At 40.8% G+C, this 13,262-nt stretch overlaps 2 protein-coding genes across 2 annotated transcripts; both read left to right on the forward strand.

Annotated features, from left to right (window-relative positions):
• The first annotated feature begins 10,568 nt into the window (after positions 1-10,568).
• On the forward strand, positions 10,569-11,378 carry LOC149063765 (uncharacterized). The gene has a single exon (XM_089255590.1). The coding sequence runs from the start codon at positions 10,569-10,571 to the stop codon at positions 11,376-11,378; it is 810 nt and encodes a 269-aa protein (XP_089111716.1).
• On the forward strand, positions 11,378-11,875 carry LOC149063766 (uncharacterized). The gene has a single exon (XM_089255591.1). It carries the CDS (start codon positions 11,378-11,380, stop codon positions 11,873-11,875), a length of 498 nt encoding a protein of 165 aa, XP_089111717.1.
• The last annotated feature ends 1,387 nt before the right edge of the window (positions 11,876-13,262 follow it).

Consider the following 13,262-nt stretch of genomic DNA (forward strand, 5'->3'; position numbering starts at 1 on the left):
TCATTTTCAAGGTTATTTGTGGGAGGTATATGTGGACTATTTGGCTTATTAATTTTTCATTTGCTTAGTTTGAGGCTTCAACAAGTAGAGTAATCATTAAAAAAAAACTTCTGTCTGGATGAAAAAATAATATTAATTTTGTATTGTTTTATTATTACATGGTCTTGGGCAGTAACATATATTGATCATTCAAAATTATGGTCCACATTTTGTGTATAGGTGGAACAACAGTTTGCAGCCGCTGTGGTGGTCGAGTGGTTATAGTGACGGACTCGCGATGCGAGGATCCGGGTTCGAACCCCACAGTGGTGGTCGGCTGAAGTTGGTTTTCTGTGGTTCCCAACTTCAAGGCGCAAATGCGAGCCGATCTCCCCGTTAAAAGTCTCGCCACAGAGAGCAACAGTCCTACAACGAAAAATCGTTCAATCATAAACACTTCACTCATAGTTTGAAAAACTGGTGGCAGATGGCAGCACTACACATAACAAGCATTACAGAGAAACAGAAAAACTTCGTCAGGTTTCACTACACGTGCACGCACATTCCCGCATGTACCGATCCGTTGGGGGTTCCGCGGGGGGTTGTGGGCGGGGTGCATGTGTGGTGTAGCAGTAGTGGGTAGGGCTCGTAGGTAGGGTAAAAAAGGGCTTGGGGATCCAAGATGTTCTAAGTCAGCCACCTCGTTGGGCAATTTGCCTGTTGTGGTGTTGTATTTGTATTTGTATTACAAAGCAGTTGGATACATAGGCCTATTCCAGGTTTGCAGCATTGAAATTGTCCTGTATTTCTATGGCATGCGTTAACAAGGCATAAGGAATATTTACAATGCTCAGGAAAGAGCTAGACATGAAAATGCTTCATTTGTCAAAAACAATTACACTGGCATTGAATGTGTAAAGTGACAGGTTTCATTTTGGGGGCCCTGGATGAATCACATTGTTCTTTTGTTGTTTTACACTGCAAAATTTGCAACAGTGGAAGCCCGAGATGAATCCAGGTTGGGCCTCCGCTAAAATGCTGCGAATTGAATCCTGGGTCCTTGATTGCAGGCCCTGGAACTTATTTTTTGGAAAAATGAATGCAAGTGAAAATTTTTCTTGTCTGAGAAAAAAAAATTTCAATCTGGGGACCCACCACGGGGAAGGTTATTGGGGATGCTTGATGCATCAAATTCGTTTTTTGTTGCTTTATTACTGTAAAATTTGTGAGTAATCTGCTACTTTCACATCACTTTCATAGCACTCTGATGAAATGGGACGAAATAAATATGTTGTGAAGAGTATTCATAGATGATACTACTATATATATATATATATACTACTACTCAACCTTATATTCACCTCATACAAATTCTTTGCAGAATTTCTAACGAATCCATGCTTGAATGTGTTCTTGGGCATGAGAATTTTTTGTGGCCCGCTGTTATGTATGTGGTTTTATTATTGTCGGACAGATGGCGCACATGTCATTGTATCGTATAACGGCTATTGGACGTTTAGTCAGTTCGCACCGCAGTGATGGTAACTCGTGGGAAAAATTGGCCAAACTTGGTTCACATGGCAAATTTCTTGGCGTTGGTGGGAAATTTTGAGAGTTCGTCCAACAAACGCATTTTTGTGGAAAAAAGTATATAAATGCAAAACAATGCTTTACTAGTGTAAAATACTTGATTACATATTTCCATCGATGGATAGCAGCACAATTTTCGGAATGTGAGGGAAAAATTTTGTCAAAAGGGAAATTTTGCTTGACGAGGTTACCATCACTTAGGCTGACCATATTTTCTCGAGAGAAATACCGGACATCGCCAAAAGCGATGCCAAAACCAAACAAAGTTGCCAAATATTGTTGAAATGGCGGGAAATGATGCAAATTGCAGTGGATTAAAGTGTATTCCACTAAGAAAAAACGTTTACCAAGGCAAATGTGGGAGATTAATATTCTCATATATAGTTGTAATTATCATAAAATAATTTATGAGGTGATAAATAATGTCAATCTTTGACTTCAATAAAGAATAAAAATTCAAGTAGGCTTCGTGTGAAAACCGGGCCACTGGCTATATTTCCGTAATAGGGTTTCGTGCCAACTTGGCGATTTTTTTTTCTCGCCAATGTGTGATACTTGTTTATATATGGTAGCTGTGTTAGAATAGCTCCGTGTGACGTCATAGCATCTTGTGACGTCACGAAAATTATTGGATTACTCTTGGATTATTGGACTACTTATTGGATCTTTTGGTGCTGTTGGAACAAAGTTAATATTTACCCAGGGCGACCGAGCGTAGCGAGGGGGAAGTGGATATATCCGCGGCGCAAGCGAAGCGCGCCGCGTTACTTGTTGGTCGATTTTCTTGCTACAGGGGTTTTCTACAGGTATCATGGTCATTTTATCAAGAATGACCATAAATGACCAACTTGCTTGAACCAATCAAACAAGGAAATCGACCAACAAGTAACGCGGCGACCCGCCCTTCGGGCGTGGGGGTCGCGGGGCACAGCTCCCTCGCTACGCTCGATCGCCCTGGGTAAATATTGACTTTGTTCCAACAGCACCAAGAGATCTGTAATCCAATAAGGACACAACCCGACGAAAGGAGAAAATAATCTTTAAAAATTCTTTACGGATCGGTGCGACTCTTTTCGTGGGCCATACGAAGTACAGCCTACAGGTGTCAGAGCATGCAATATTATTTGTACTTAAAGATATAGGTATAGATGCATTTATTAATAACCTTTATAATGTTTTTCAGAATATTTATTTCATTAAATAATAATTAATGTTATTATGTAATAAATTAATAACCTTTATTTTGTTTTTTTAGAATATTTATTTTATTAAATAGTAATTAATGTTATTATGTAATAAATTAGTGTTATTCATACTAATCAAGTGACGTCACAGTCTGGCCAATCGCTGTCGTGGTTATAAATACCATCAAGTACAGCGAAATTCAAGTATTTGATTCATCAAAGCCGCACAGGTGGTCAAAGGCGTCCGAATTCCAGATGTCAACAAAAAAACAAACATGGCGCCCCGGTGGAAGAATATATAGCCAGATTAAAACGCTCATACTACCTTTAATTTAAATCCATCACTTCACTAAAAGATTATTTATCATAAAATTGATGAAAGGTAATTATACATAACAATTAAAGTTAGTTTCAGTGTGTGGAATGATCAAAAACTAATAATTTAGTGAATATCATGGCTCCATGTCTTATTAGGGTTACCATAGTTATAATTCTTGAAAAATTATGGGTAATATGAAACTCGCCAAACTTGTTACAGAGATTTCGCCAAGTTGGCAGGAAACCCGATTACGGAAATATAGCCGGGACACTTTTGCCAAAAAGTCGGGACGGCTAAACAAACAGAAAATACCGGGACTGTCCCGGTAAATACGGGACGTATGGTCATTCGACCATCACTGTCGCACCGCGTTGTTACGATAGCATTTTTATAATCGGGTGTCCGTTATGATCATGTATTTGCGTATGTCTGTACTCGAATTATTGTAATTAATTGTACCAAACAAAATAGAAAACACTGGCGACCGAGGATTAAAAAAGAAAAAAAAACCCGGAACCGTATCTGTTTAGGATATGACTACGCGAACTCAACCAGTGGCCACCGCACCGTTCCAGTTTCATTTTAAACAGTTCGCTGAATTTGTTGAAGATTGGAATAGCTACGAGGAGCGATTGGAATCATATTTCGCCGTTCACGATGTACCCGAAGGGAAAAAAGCATCGGCTTTGCTAAGCGTCATCGGGCCACGCACCTACAGGATCCTAAAAAACCTGGCCACTCCGGATCTCCCGTCTACGAAGTCCTACCACGAGATTGGCACCCTGTTGCGAGGACATTTGAATCCGACTCCGAACGAGATGACGGAACGCTACAAGTTTTACAAGCATACAGAAGCAGTTCACTTTTCCTGCCGAAAATATTAATAAGTAATATTACTAACAAGTTCAGAAGGACATGTTGAGTTTTTCCTGGTTAATTAATTAAATTTAATTAACGTTGACTAAATTCCCGGACTCTGACTAAATTACATGCACATCACAAAAACACATACACTAGCTCCCTTGCCGTTCCTCTTCATACTGGCCCCCCGCGGGCCTGTTTTGAAGGCAGCTAATGTCTGCAAACAGATAGGTACTGCCAAAAATCCCCTTGCCTTGCCTTTTACAAGCAGGAACGCCGGAAGTCAAAAATGATTGGTGTTGCTCAAAGTTTATGGGACATTACTCAGTACAGGTAGGGTGACCATACGTCCCGTATTTCCCGGGACAGTACCGGTATTTTCTGTTTTTTTGGCCGTCCCGACTTTTTGGCAAAAGTGTCCCGGTTTTTCCCGTATTTTACACGAAGCCTACTTGAATTTTTATTCTTTATTGAAGTCAAAGATTGACATTATTTTTCAACTCATAAATTATTTTACGATAATTGCAACTATATATGAGAATATTAATCTCCCACATTTGTCTTGAACGTTTGTTTTTCGTGGAATACATTTTAATCTACGGCAATTTGCAGCGATGCATCATTTCCCGCCATTGAGATTTTTCCGTAATTTCAACAATATTTGGCAACTTTGTTTGGTTTTGGCGATAATTAGCGGTGTCCCGTATTTTGAATTCCGATGTCCCGTATTTCTCTCGAAAAAATATGGTCAGCATAAGTACAGGTGTGTGGCGGGGGTGGTGTCATAACATATATTTCCTATTGACCATACGTCCATTTTTGAACTAGAATGTCCCGTTTTTTATCCTCAATCTGTATTTGATTTCAGCGATGACGGGTAACTTAACCTACTTTTGTGGAAAAAGATTTTCACCTCAGTAAAATATGGCAAATCTATCGATGTCTGCTTCAAGATGATCAAAAATTTAGAGTTTTTTTTTAATAAATTAAAATATCGACAGAAGTTGCATATAGCATTTATATGCATTTTCTTTCTATTTCGGTTTGTTTTAAATTCTTTTTAAAGGTTAGCGATTAAAATTTTTTCTGGGAGAGATACCCTGGTCTCTCCCATAAAGTTTGGTTCTGCGCCCGTCCCGGAGCCTGCGTATAGTATATGTAGGTCTATTAATGTTACACAATACATGAATACATGAGCGTATACATATACATGAGCAGGCATGACAAATCTGACAAAAAAAAAAATTACGTGCCAACAAAATATTATAGGCGCCAAGATTTTTCCAATACAAAATCCATCCAAAAATGTGTATTCTGACTTGTTCAGGACCCTTTTCATGCTGGCAGACAAGTTGACGTAATTTCCGATAATTCTGTACTGTGCTCAGACTTCAATATAGTTATGTAATCATACATAAAAATATTAGGCGTCAAAGACAATTTCTTAGTCGCCATGGTGATCTAGTGCCTGGGATTTGTCAAGCCCTGTATTTTTCCATCAGATTATTTTGAACAGAAATTTTTTGACAAAGAATTTTGGAATCTAATTTTATAAATTACTATTACATGCAAGAAGACACTCTCTGAAATACACTCATGTCCATAAATTAAGGATAATTCAGAATCACACGGAAATCGAAATCTAAAGTAAAAATTTCACCTGTAGAATTATCACACACATCTGTAAGAATGATATGCAAATTTCAGGAAGCCACCAGATGATGCCGATAGTACGTCACGATGACGAGAGTGTAAGAGGGGGGTATATAAGGAATGGTGGCAAAGAAGTGAAATTGTTCACAAGAGTTCTGTAAGGCGCTCAGTGCAATAAGCGAATAGTTATGACACAGAGGACGCATGTGGATGATTTTTTACGTGGTAGAATTATCGGCCGCCTGGAATGTGGGCGTACTCAGATGGAAGTATCCGAGGAACTTGGAATTGCCCAAAGTGTCATCTCTAGGCTTTGGCAACGATTCCAAGATAATGGAAATGTAAGTAGACGTTACAGTACAGGTCGCCCCCGAGTTACAACGCCGAATGAAGACCGGTATTTGGCAGTAACTGCCAAAAGAAGCAGACGGAGCACAGCATCCGACCTGTCTGGTCAGCTATCTGCAGCCACAGGTACCACAGTTTCAAGGCAAACTGTGTACAGACGTTTGGGAGATATTAGTCTATATGCTCGCAGGCCTGTCAGATGTGCCGCCCACAGCAACTCACTGTCGGCAGCGATTAGCCTGGAGTAGGGAACATGCAATGTGGACATCGTCACAGTGGGCTTGTGTGATGTTTTCCGACGAGTCCAGGTTTAGTTTGCAGTCTGATTCACGTCGGACTTTCATATGGAGAACGCCAGGTACCCGTTACCACCAAGACAACATCATTGATACGGTGGTGCAGCATTGCTCGTTTGGGGTGGAATTGTACTGGGTTCCAGAACAGATCTGCATGTTCAAACGGGAACCATGAAAGCCCAAATTTATCGGGACATCATTCTGGAACAACATGTACGTTTGTTTAGGGATGCCATGGGCGCAGAATTTGTGTTTAGGGATGACAACGCCCGTCCTCACCGAGCAAACATCGTAATCGAATGCCTTGAATCTGAGGATATAACCCGTATGGAATGGCCAGCGTTCTCACCTGACTTGAATCCGATAGAGCATGTGTGGGACATGCTTGGCTGACGAGTTGCAGCCCGTCAACCACCTCCTACACGTGTACCGGAACTTCGGAGAGCATTGCTTGCTGAGTGGAGTGATCTTCCCCAAGATCAGATCGATAATTTGATAATCAGCACGCCTAGGCGTTGTACGGACGTATGTACGTACGTTGTCGCATGGGAGACATACAATGTATTAACCACATCATACCAACCATGTAATAGTAAGTTTTTGTAAAGGAGATATTTTTTACAATTGCTCCAGGGAGCAAAAATCGTAGTTTTCATGAATGGTATCATACATACACCATCGTTTTTGTTCTTTATCTTTTGTTTAATAAATGGGCTTTATGAATAAGTAATGCTTGTTTTGTTTCTGAACCTTTATTTGCCGGAGCTGGCATTATCCTTAATTTATGGACATGAGTGTAAAAAAAGGGTGTTTTTTTTTTCTCTCCAAAAAGCATAACGACTCATTAAGCTTTTTGGAGAAAAGACATGCGTTTTCCGTTGCTTAGAAACAAAATTTAAGTTGACTTAATTCAGTTCTGATAAAAGGATACAAAAATGCATAATAATAAAATTATAAAAAATAATAGATAATAATAATAAATAACTGAATTGATAACATTTTGAGAAATAACGTGAAGAAACATCGGCGGGCCACGACGTAAAGCTTCGAGGACCAAATCTGGCAATGCGTTGAACCACTTGCCCCGGGTGACCAAACATCTAGTTGCGGCCCTGCGGCAGAACCGACTTTCAAAGGGGGCATAAGGAATTTTTTTCAGAGAAATTTTGATTTACCAACCCTAAAAAAAACATTTAAATTAACTTAAAAAATAGCATATTTGAATATCTGGCCAGCGTGGAGGATTACTCTTACAAAACCCTCTAAAAAAAAGAAATATGAACTTTGTCAAATAGCATATAAAAAGAATTTCTTTCGATATTTTAATTACGATAATATATATATATTTTCAATTTTTCCAAATTTTTTTATCAGCTTGGGGGGAAGCCCCTTCAACCCAATTCCAGGGGCATGGCCAGAAATTTCGTTCGGGGGGGGGGGGACCACTTTCATTTTGGGGGGGGGGACCAAAGTGACAGAACAATGGATTTGGCCATCTTTTTCCCTTTTTTCGGTCATTTTCTCACATTTCGGGGAGGAACCAGACCCCCAAGTCCCCCCCCCCTCGCTACGCCCTTGCCCAATTCCTTCGTATGCATCTGCCCCAGGGCAATGTGATGTATAATCTGGTTACCACTGGTATTGCAAAAATTTGATTATACATAGTTAAAAAGAAAATATTGTGAGCCTGCAGACGATAGCTAACACGAAGTTAGTCATAAGAGAAGGAAAAAGTTCTGATAAAACTTGTTTATATAAAAGTGAACTTACATGAGGTGCGACCCGCTCCTTGATAAATGCCGATATAAAATTTCTTTAAGGAAAAAAATTGTAAATTTTTCTTTCAGCTCTGTGTGAGAACCTTTCATGCAGGGCCGTCTTAAGAGTATGATGGGCCCCCGGGCCAAATTGTTTTTCGGAGGCCCTACCTGGTAAATCCTAGAAAATTTCAATCTGATCTCATTTTTGTGAGGCCCCTCTTTTCTTGAGGCCCCCGGGCCGTGCCCGGGTGGGCCCATGCGTTAAGACGGCACTGCTTTCATGTTACAAATAATGCATGCTACTGGGCAGGGAAAGTCAAAATAAAATAAAGGAACATATTTTCAACAACAGCAGCAGTGATGGTAACCTATTCCAGCAAAATTTCCCTCAAAAATTTCCCTTTTGACTAAATTTTTCCCATGCATTCTGAAAAATGTGCTGCCATCTAGCGGGCAAAATACATAACCAAGTATTTTACAATAGAAAAAGTATAGCACTGAATTAATTTTTTTTTTCAAAAAATTCTTTTGTTTGATGCTCTCTCAAAATTTCCCACAAATGCTAAGAAATTTCCCACTTTGGCAAATTTTGGCCAATTTTTCCCACGAATATGGGAAATTTCCCACGAGTTACCATCACTGAACAGCAGCAATGTAGGTTTTTTTGCTATAGTCACCAAGAAATAGGCAGGATATATGAGCAACAGTCACCAATACCATACTAATCAGCGGCACTCTTTTTACTTTGTAAAAAAGTATTGCAATACAATTACTGAGTTTAGACGCCGACCTAGGGGTGGGTGTGTCACCTGCTGTGCAAGAAAGATACTTGTTGGGTTTGGGTGCATGCTTTTATGTGCATGGATAGCCATCGGCAAAAGACAATCACGTACAGCAGCTGCAAGGCCGTGGCGAGAGGGGAACTGGGAGGTCCGGTTTCGCCCCCAATACATTAGAAAAAGGCAAAGAAAAAAATCTATTGTTCTGTCACTTCAAACCTCTTCCTAAAGAATTTCTGGCAATGGCTCTGATAAGCTCCTTCGAATTGTTCAGAAAATTCGTTCATTCGTTTAAGAAATTAAAATGTAAGGCTTCAAAATGATAGTAATTTTTTAAACCTATAAAATTTTATGATTAAAGTAAAATAGGCAAGAAAAAATTTTAAAATGGGCGTCAAAAAAAAAACATTTATAAATAAAGGAAAAAAATGGAAACCTAAAATTAAGGATTTAGAAACTGACAAGAAAAAAAAATAAATATCACTCTTATGCCACGTACTATCAGGTGCCGTAGCCAGAAATTCCTTTCGTGAGGGGACGACCAAAGCGACAGAATAGAATCAACTTTCATCCCGTACACAGGGCCGCAACTAGATGCTTGGTCAGCCGAGGCAACCAAGCATTTTGGCGCCCCCTCATAATGTTGAAGGAGAGATTAAAGAGTGAAATTTACGCCTCCTCTAGTACAGCGGCCAGGGCACCAGACCCGTCTGCACTCCCCCCCTAGTTGCGGCCCTGCCCGTATATATCGGTAATTTTCTTACATTGCAGGGAAAGGTGGATCCCAAGTCCGCACTAGGTTTTCTCTAATGGGATCCAGTTCCACATTTCTGTACTGAATTTGACATGTCTAAGAAATTTTTATCACTATAGAAGCATGCATTTTATAAATTGTAATCATTGGCGTACGCAGGGGGGTGGGGTTTGGGGGTTCTAACACTCCTTGAGCCAAGATTATAGTGTTATTTTCCAGGAGAAAAAGTAAACCCCCTACTCTCAGAAGAAAAAGAAATCTGAACCCCCCCCCCCCCCCCCCCTCGAGAAAATTCTGCTTACGCCTATGACTGTATATAATCAATAAATTTTGAATACAATTAATAGTATTAATAGATAAATTATTAAATTAATGAAATACACGCCGTATATTCAACCCTTTAAGCGGAAGTAACAAAATATCTCGTCAATCTCTCGTCTCTAATATTAGCGTTTAACAAGACCAGACATTTTGTAAAGTTGATCTCTCAAAAACTTTTCAATTTAACTTTGTGGTGTCCCACGCAGACGACCCCCAAGAGTCGGGTCAACGACCTCAAGTGTGTCACGTGATCCCGGGTACTGGAGATGACCGTCTGGAAAACAGCAGAGCAGAGAGTCCCTACACACGAAAGCGTGAGGTTCGATAATTTCTATGCCTGTCTTACTTTTTCATTATGTCATTATGTCATTCATCATATCATTATGTGTCGTCAAAATAAATGTTTATTCCGAAGCTGTGGCTCTGTGTGGTGACTCCGCAGTGGTGACCAGCGACGTTTAGGAACATTAACCATCAAAAAAAGTCCATCTTCATTGAAGATTTAATCGCATGCATTTTCGGAAATTTTCTTCTTTCCGAGCCTCCATTATGTCTGTGGTTACGACGACTCGATTCTTCCCTCAAACAGGCCCCTGAAGAACAGGCCCCTCTCGCCCACGCATCATCATCTGCTCTTCTTCTCTTCTGGTGTGTGACCTCCTCCTCCTCCTCCTCTCTCTCGTCTTCTCTTCTTTTTTTCTCTCTCTCCCGTTGGAGCTGAGCGATGGCGGAAGAAAATGCTCAAGTTTCGAGGATTGGACTTCGATTACCTCCGTTTTGGAAATCCAATGTGCAACTATGGATTCAACAGTGCAACAGTGCTTTTCAACTCAGTGGAATCACTAACGATGACACGAAGTATGCAGCCTTGGTCTCTTCCTTGGACGGAGAATGCTTGTCTTTCGTCTCGGATCTGATATTAAATCCTCCGGCAATCAACCGCTATCAAGCCTTGTCGGATCGCCTCATAAAGGAGTTCACCGCGACGGAACATCAAAAAGTCGAGGAACTTTTGAACGAGCTACAGCTGGGTGATCAAAAGCCAAGTCAACTGCTGCGAAAGATAAAAGAACTCTCCGGCAACAAAGTCACTGACGAGTTCTTGCGCACCTTGTGGATGCAACGCTTACCGCGAAATATTCAAGCAGTGTTATCGGTTTCCAGTAAGCCATTAGATCAACTTGCTGTCCTAGCCGACAAAGTGGCTGAAGTCACTACCCAAAATTACGTGTGTCGAATCCAGCCATCGTCGTCATCTCAAATGCAGTCGACTCCAGATCGAACCGATTCGACATCAGCTATCGAAACGCTCACCAAACAAGTGGCAGAGCTAACGGCTACGGTGAATCGACTCTCTAGAGGGAGATATCGTAATAGCTCCCAACAGCGACGAGCTAGGCGTTCACCATCTCGTTCAAGTCGAGCACGGGATATCTGCTTCTATCACAACAAGTTCGGTGAGAATGCCCGCTACTGCCGTCAGCCATGTAAATTCCAGAAAAAAAACGACGACCTTCCATCATCGCTGGTATGATGGAATCGGGCAACAAATCCAACAGGCTCTTCGTGATTGACAGAGTTACGGGTGATCGTTTCCTTGTTGACTCTGGCAGTGAAGTTTCTGTTATCCCGCCTAAAAAAAATTCGTCAGCACTACATCCAAGTTTCCATTTGTTCGCCGCAAACAACAGCAAGATTCTTGCTTATGGTTCCACGGTCAAGAAACTAGATTTAGGTCTCCGGAAACCTTTTCCCTGGACATTTCTCGTAGCTGACGTCACTTCACCAATACTTGGAGCTGATTTTCTCAGCAACTTCAACTTAATCGTTGATGTGCGAAACCGACGACTCATCGATTCGCAAACATCATTACGGGTACTCGGATCGATCAAGCCCACAACACAACCTTCCGTCACTACCATTGGAGATTCTGAATACAGTGCTATATTTCAAGAATTCCCAGATGTCTTCAACCCTTCACAGATCGGTAAAACAGTGAAACATGTGACGCGACACCATATCATCACTTGAGGACCACCGGTGGCTTCGAAGCCTCGACGTCTCAATCCAAAAATTCAACAACAGGTGAAAACCGAGTTTGAATTCCTTTTGGAACAAGGGATTATCCGGCCCTCCATAAGCCCTTGGAGCTCTCCGTTACATATCGTGCCCAAGGCAGATGGTACTGTACGCCCTGTCGGTGAGTATCGTCGTCTAAATAGTGTTACGGAATTTGATTCTTACCCGATACCCCATATTCAAGACTTTTCACAAGAATTGCACGGTAAGTCTATTTTTTCTAGACTAGACATCTTCAAGGCATACCATCAGATTGGCATTGCCGAAGAAGATATATCAAAAACCGTTGGGGTTTATTCGAGTATACAAGATTGAGTTTCGGTCTCGTAAATGCCGCTCAAACTTTTATGCGGTTCATGCATGAAGTATTACGAGGTTTACCATTCTGCTATGTATATCTTGATGACATTCTATGCTTTTCTGAAAATGCCGAAGAACACAAAATTCATTTAAAACAAATATTCCAACGTCTTCAACAATATGGCTTAGTTTTAAATGTGTCAAAATGCATATTTGGTGTTTCTGAGCTCGAATTTCTGGGACATGTGATCAAACCATCGGGTATCACACCTCGTCCAGACAAAGTGCGAGCTGTACTCGATTTCAAGCAACCGGAAACAATTGAGCAATTGCGTAAATTTTTAGGTCTCATAAATTTTTATCGCCGTTTCCTACCGCATGCAGCTGAGACACAAGTGCCACTGCATGATCTATTGGAAGGTTCTACGAAAAAAAGAAAAGACAAAACAAAAGTTGTGTGGTCTACATCAACTTTGAAAGCATTTGAAGATTGCAAAAAGCTACTAGCTAATGCCGCATTGCTGGCACATCCATCCCCGTCTGCCCAATTAGCTCTACACGTAGATGCTTCCGATTATGCTATAGGCGGTGCACTGCACCAGGTGACGGACAATGGTCTTCAACCGCTAGGTTTTTTCTCGCGCAAACTTTCACCCACCGAAACACGATATAGCGCATACGATCGAGAACTTCTTGCCGCATATTCTTCTATAAAATTTTTCAGATATATGCTTGAAGCTCGTGAGTTTATACTTTTCAGTGACCATAAACCACTGTGCTATGCGTTTCGACAAAAAAGTGAAAAATGCTCACCTAGACAGCTAAGGCATTTAGATTATATATCGCAGTTCACAACGAACATTTGCCATATTCCTGGATCGCAAAATATTTCCGCTGATATCTTATCACGCGTAACAGCAATTTCAGTTCCTGGGCCTCTTGATTTTACTGCCATCGCTGAGCAACAAGATGGGGATAAAGAACTAGAGGAACTTCTAAAGAGCAAATCAGCTTTGCAACTGAAGAAAGTATTTCTTCC

This window comes from Pholcus phalangioides, unplaced genomic scaffold, assembly GCF_987345545.1.
Source record: "Pholcus phalangioides strain wild (caught in Gottingen) unplaced genomic scaffold, Ppha-v1.0 ptg000043l_1, whole genome shotgun sequence".
Lineage (NCBI taxonomy): Eukaryota > Metazoa > Arthropoda > Arachnida > Araneae > Pholcidae > Pholcus > Pholcus phalangioides.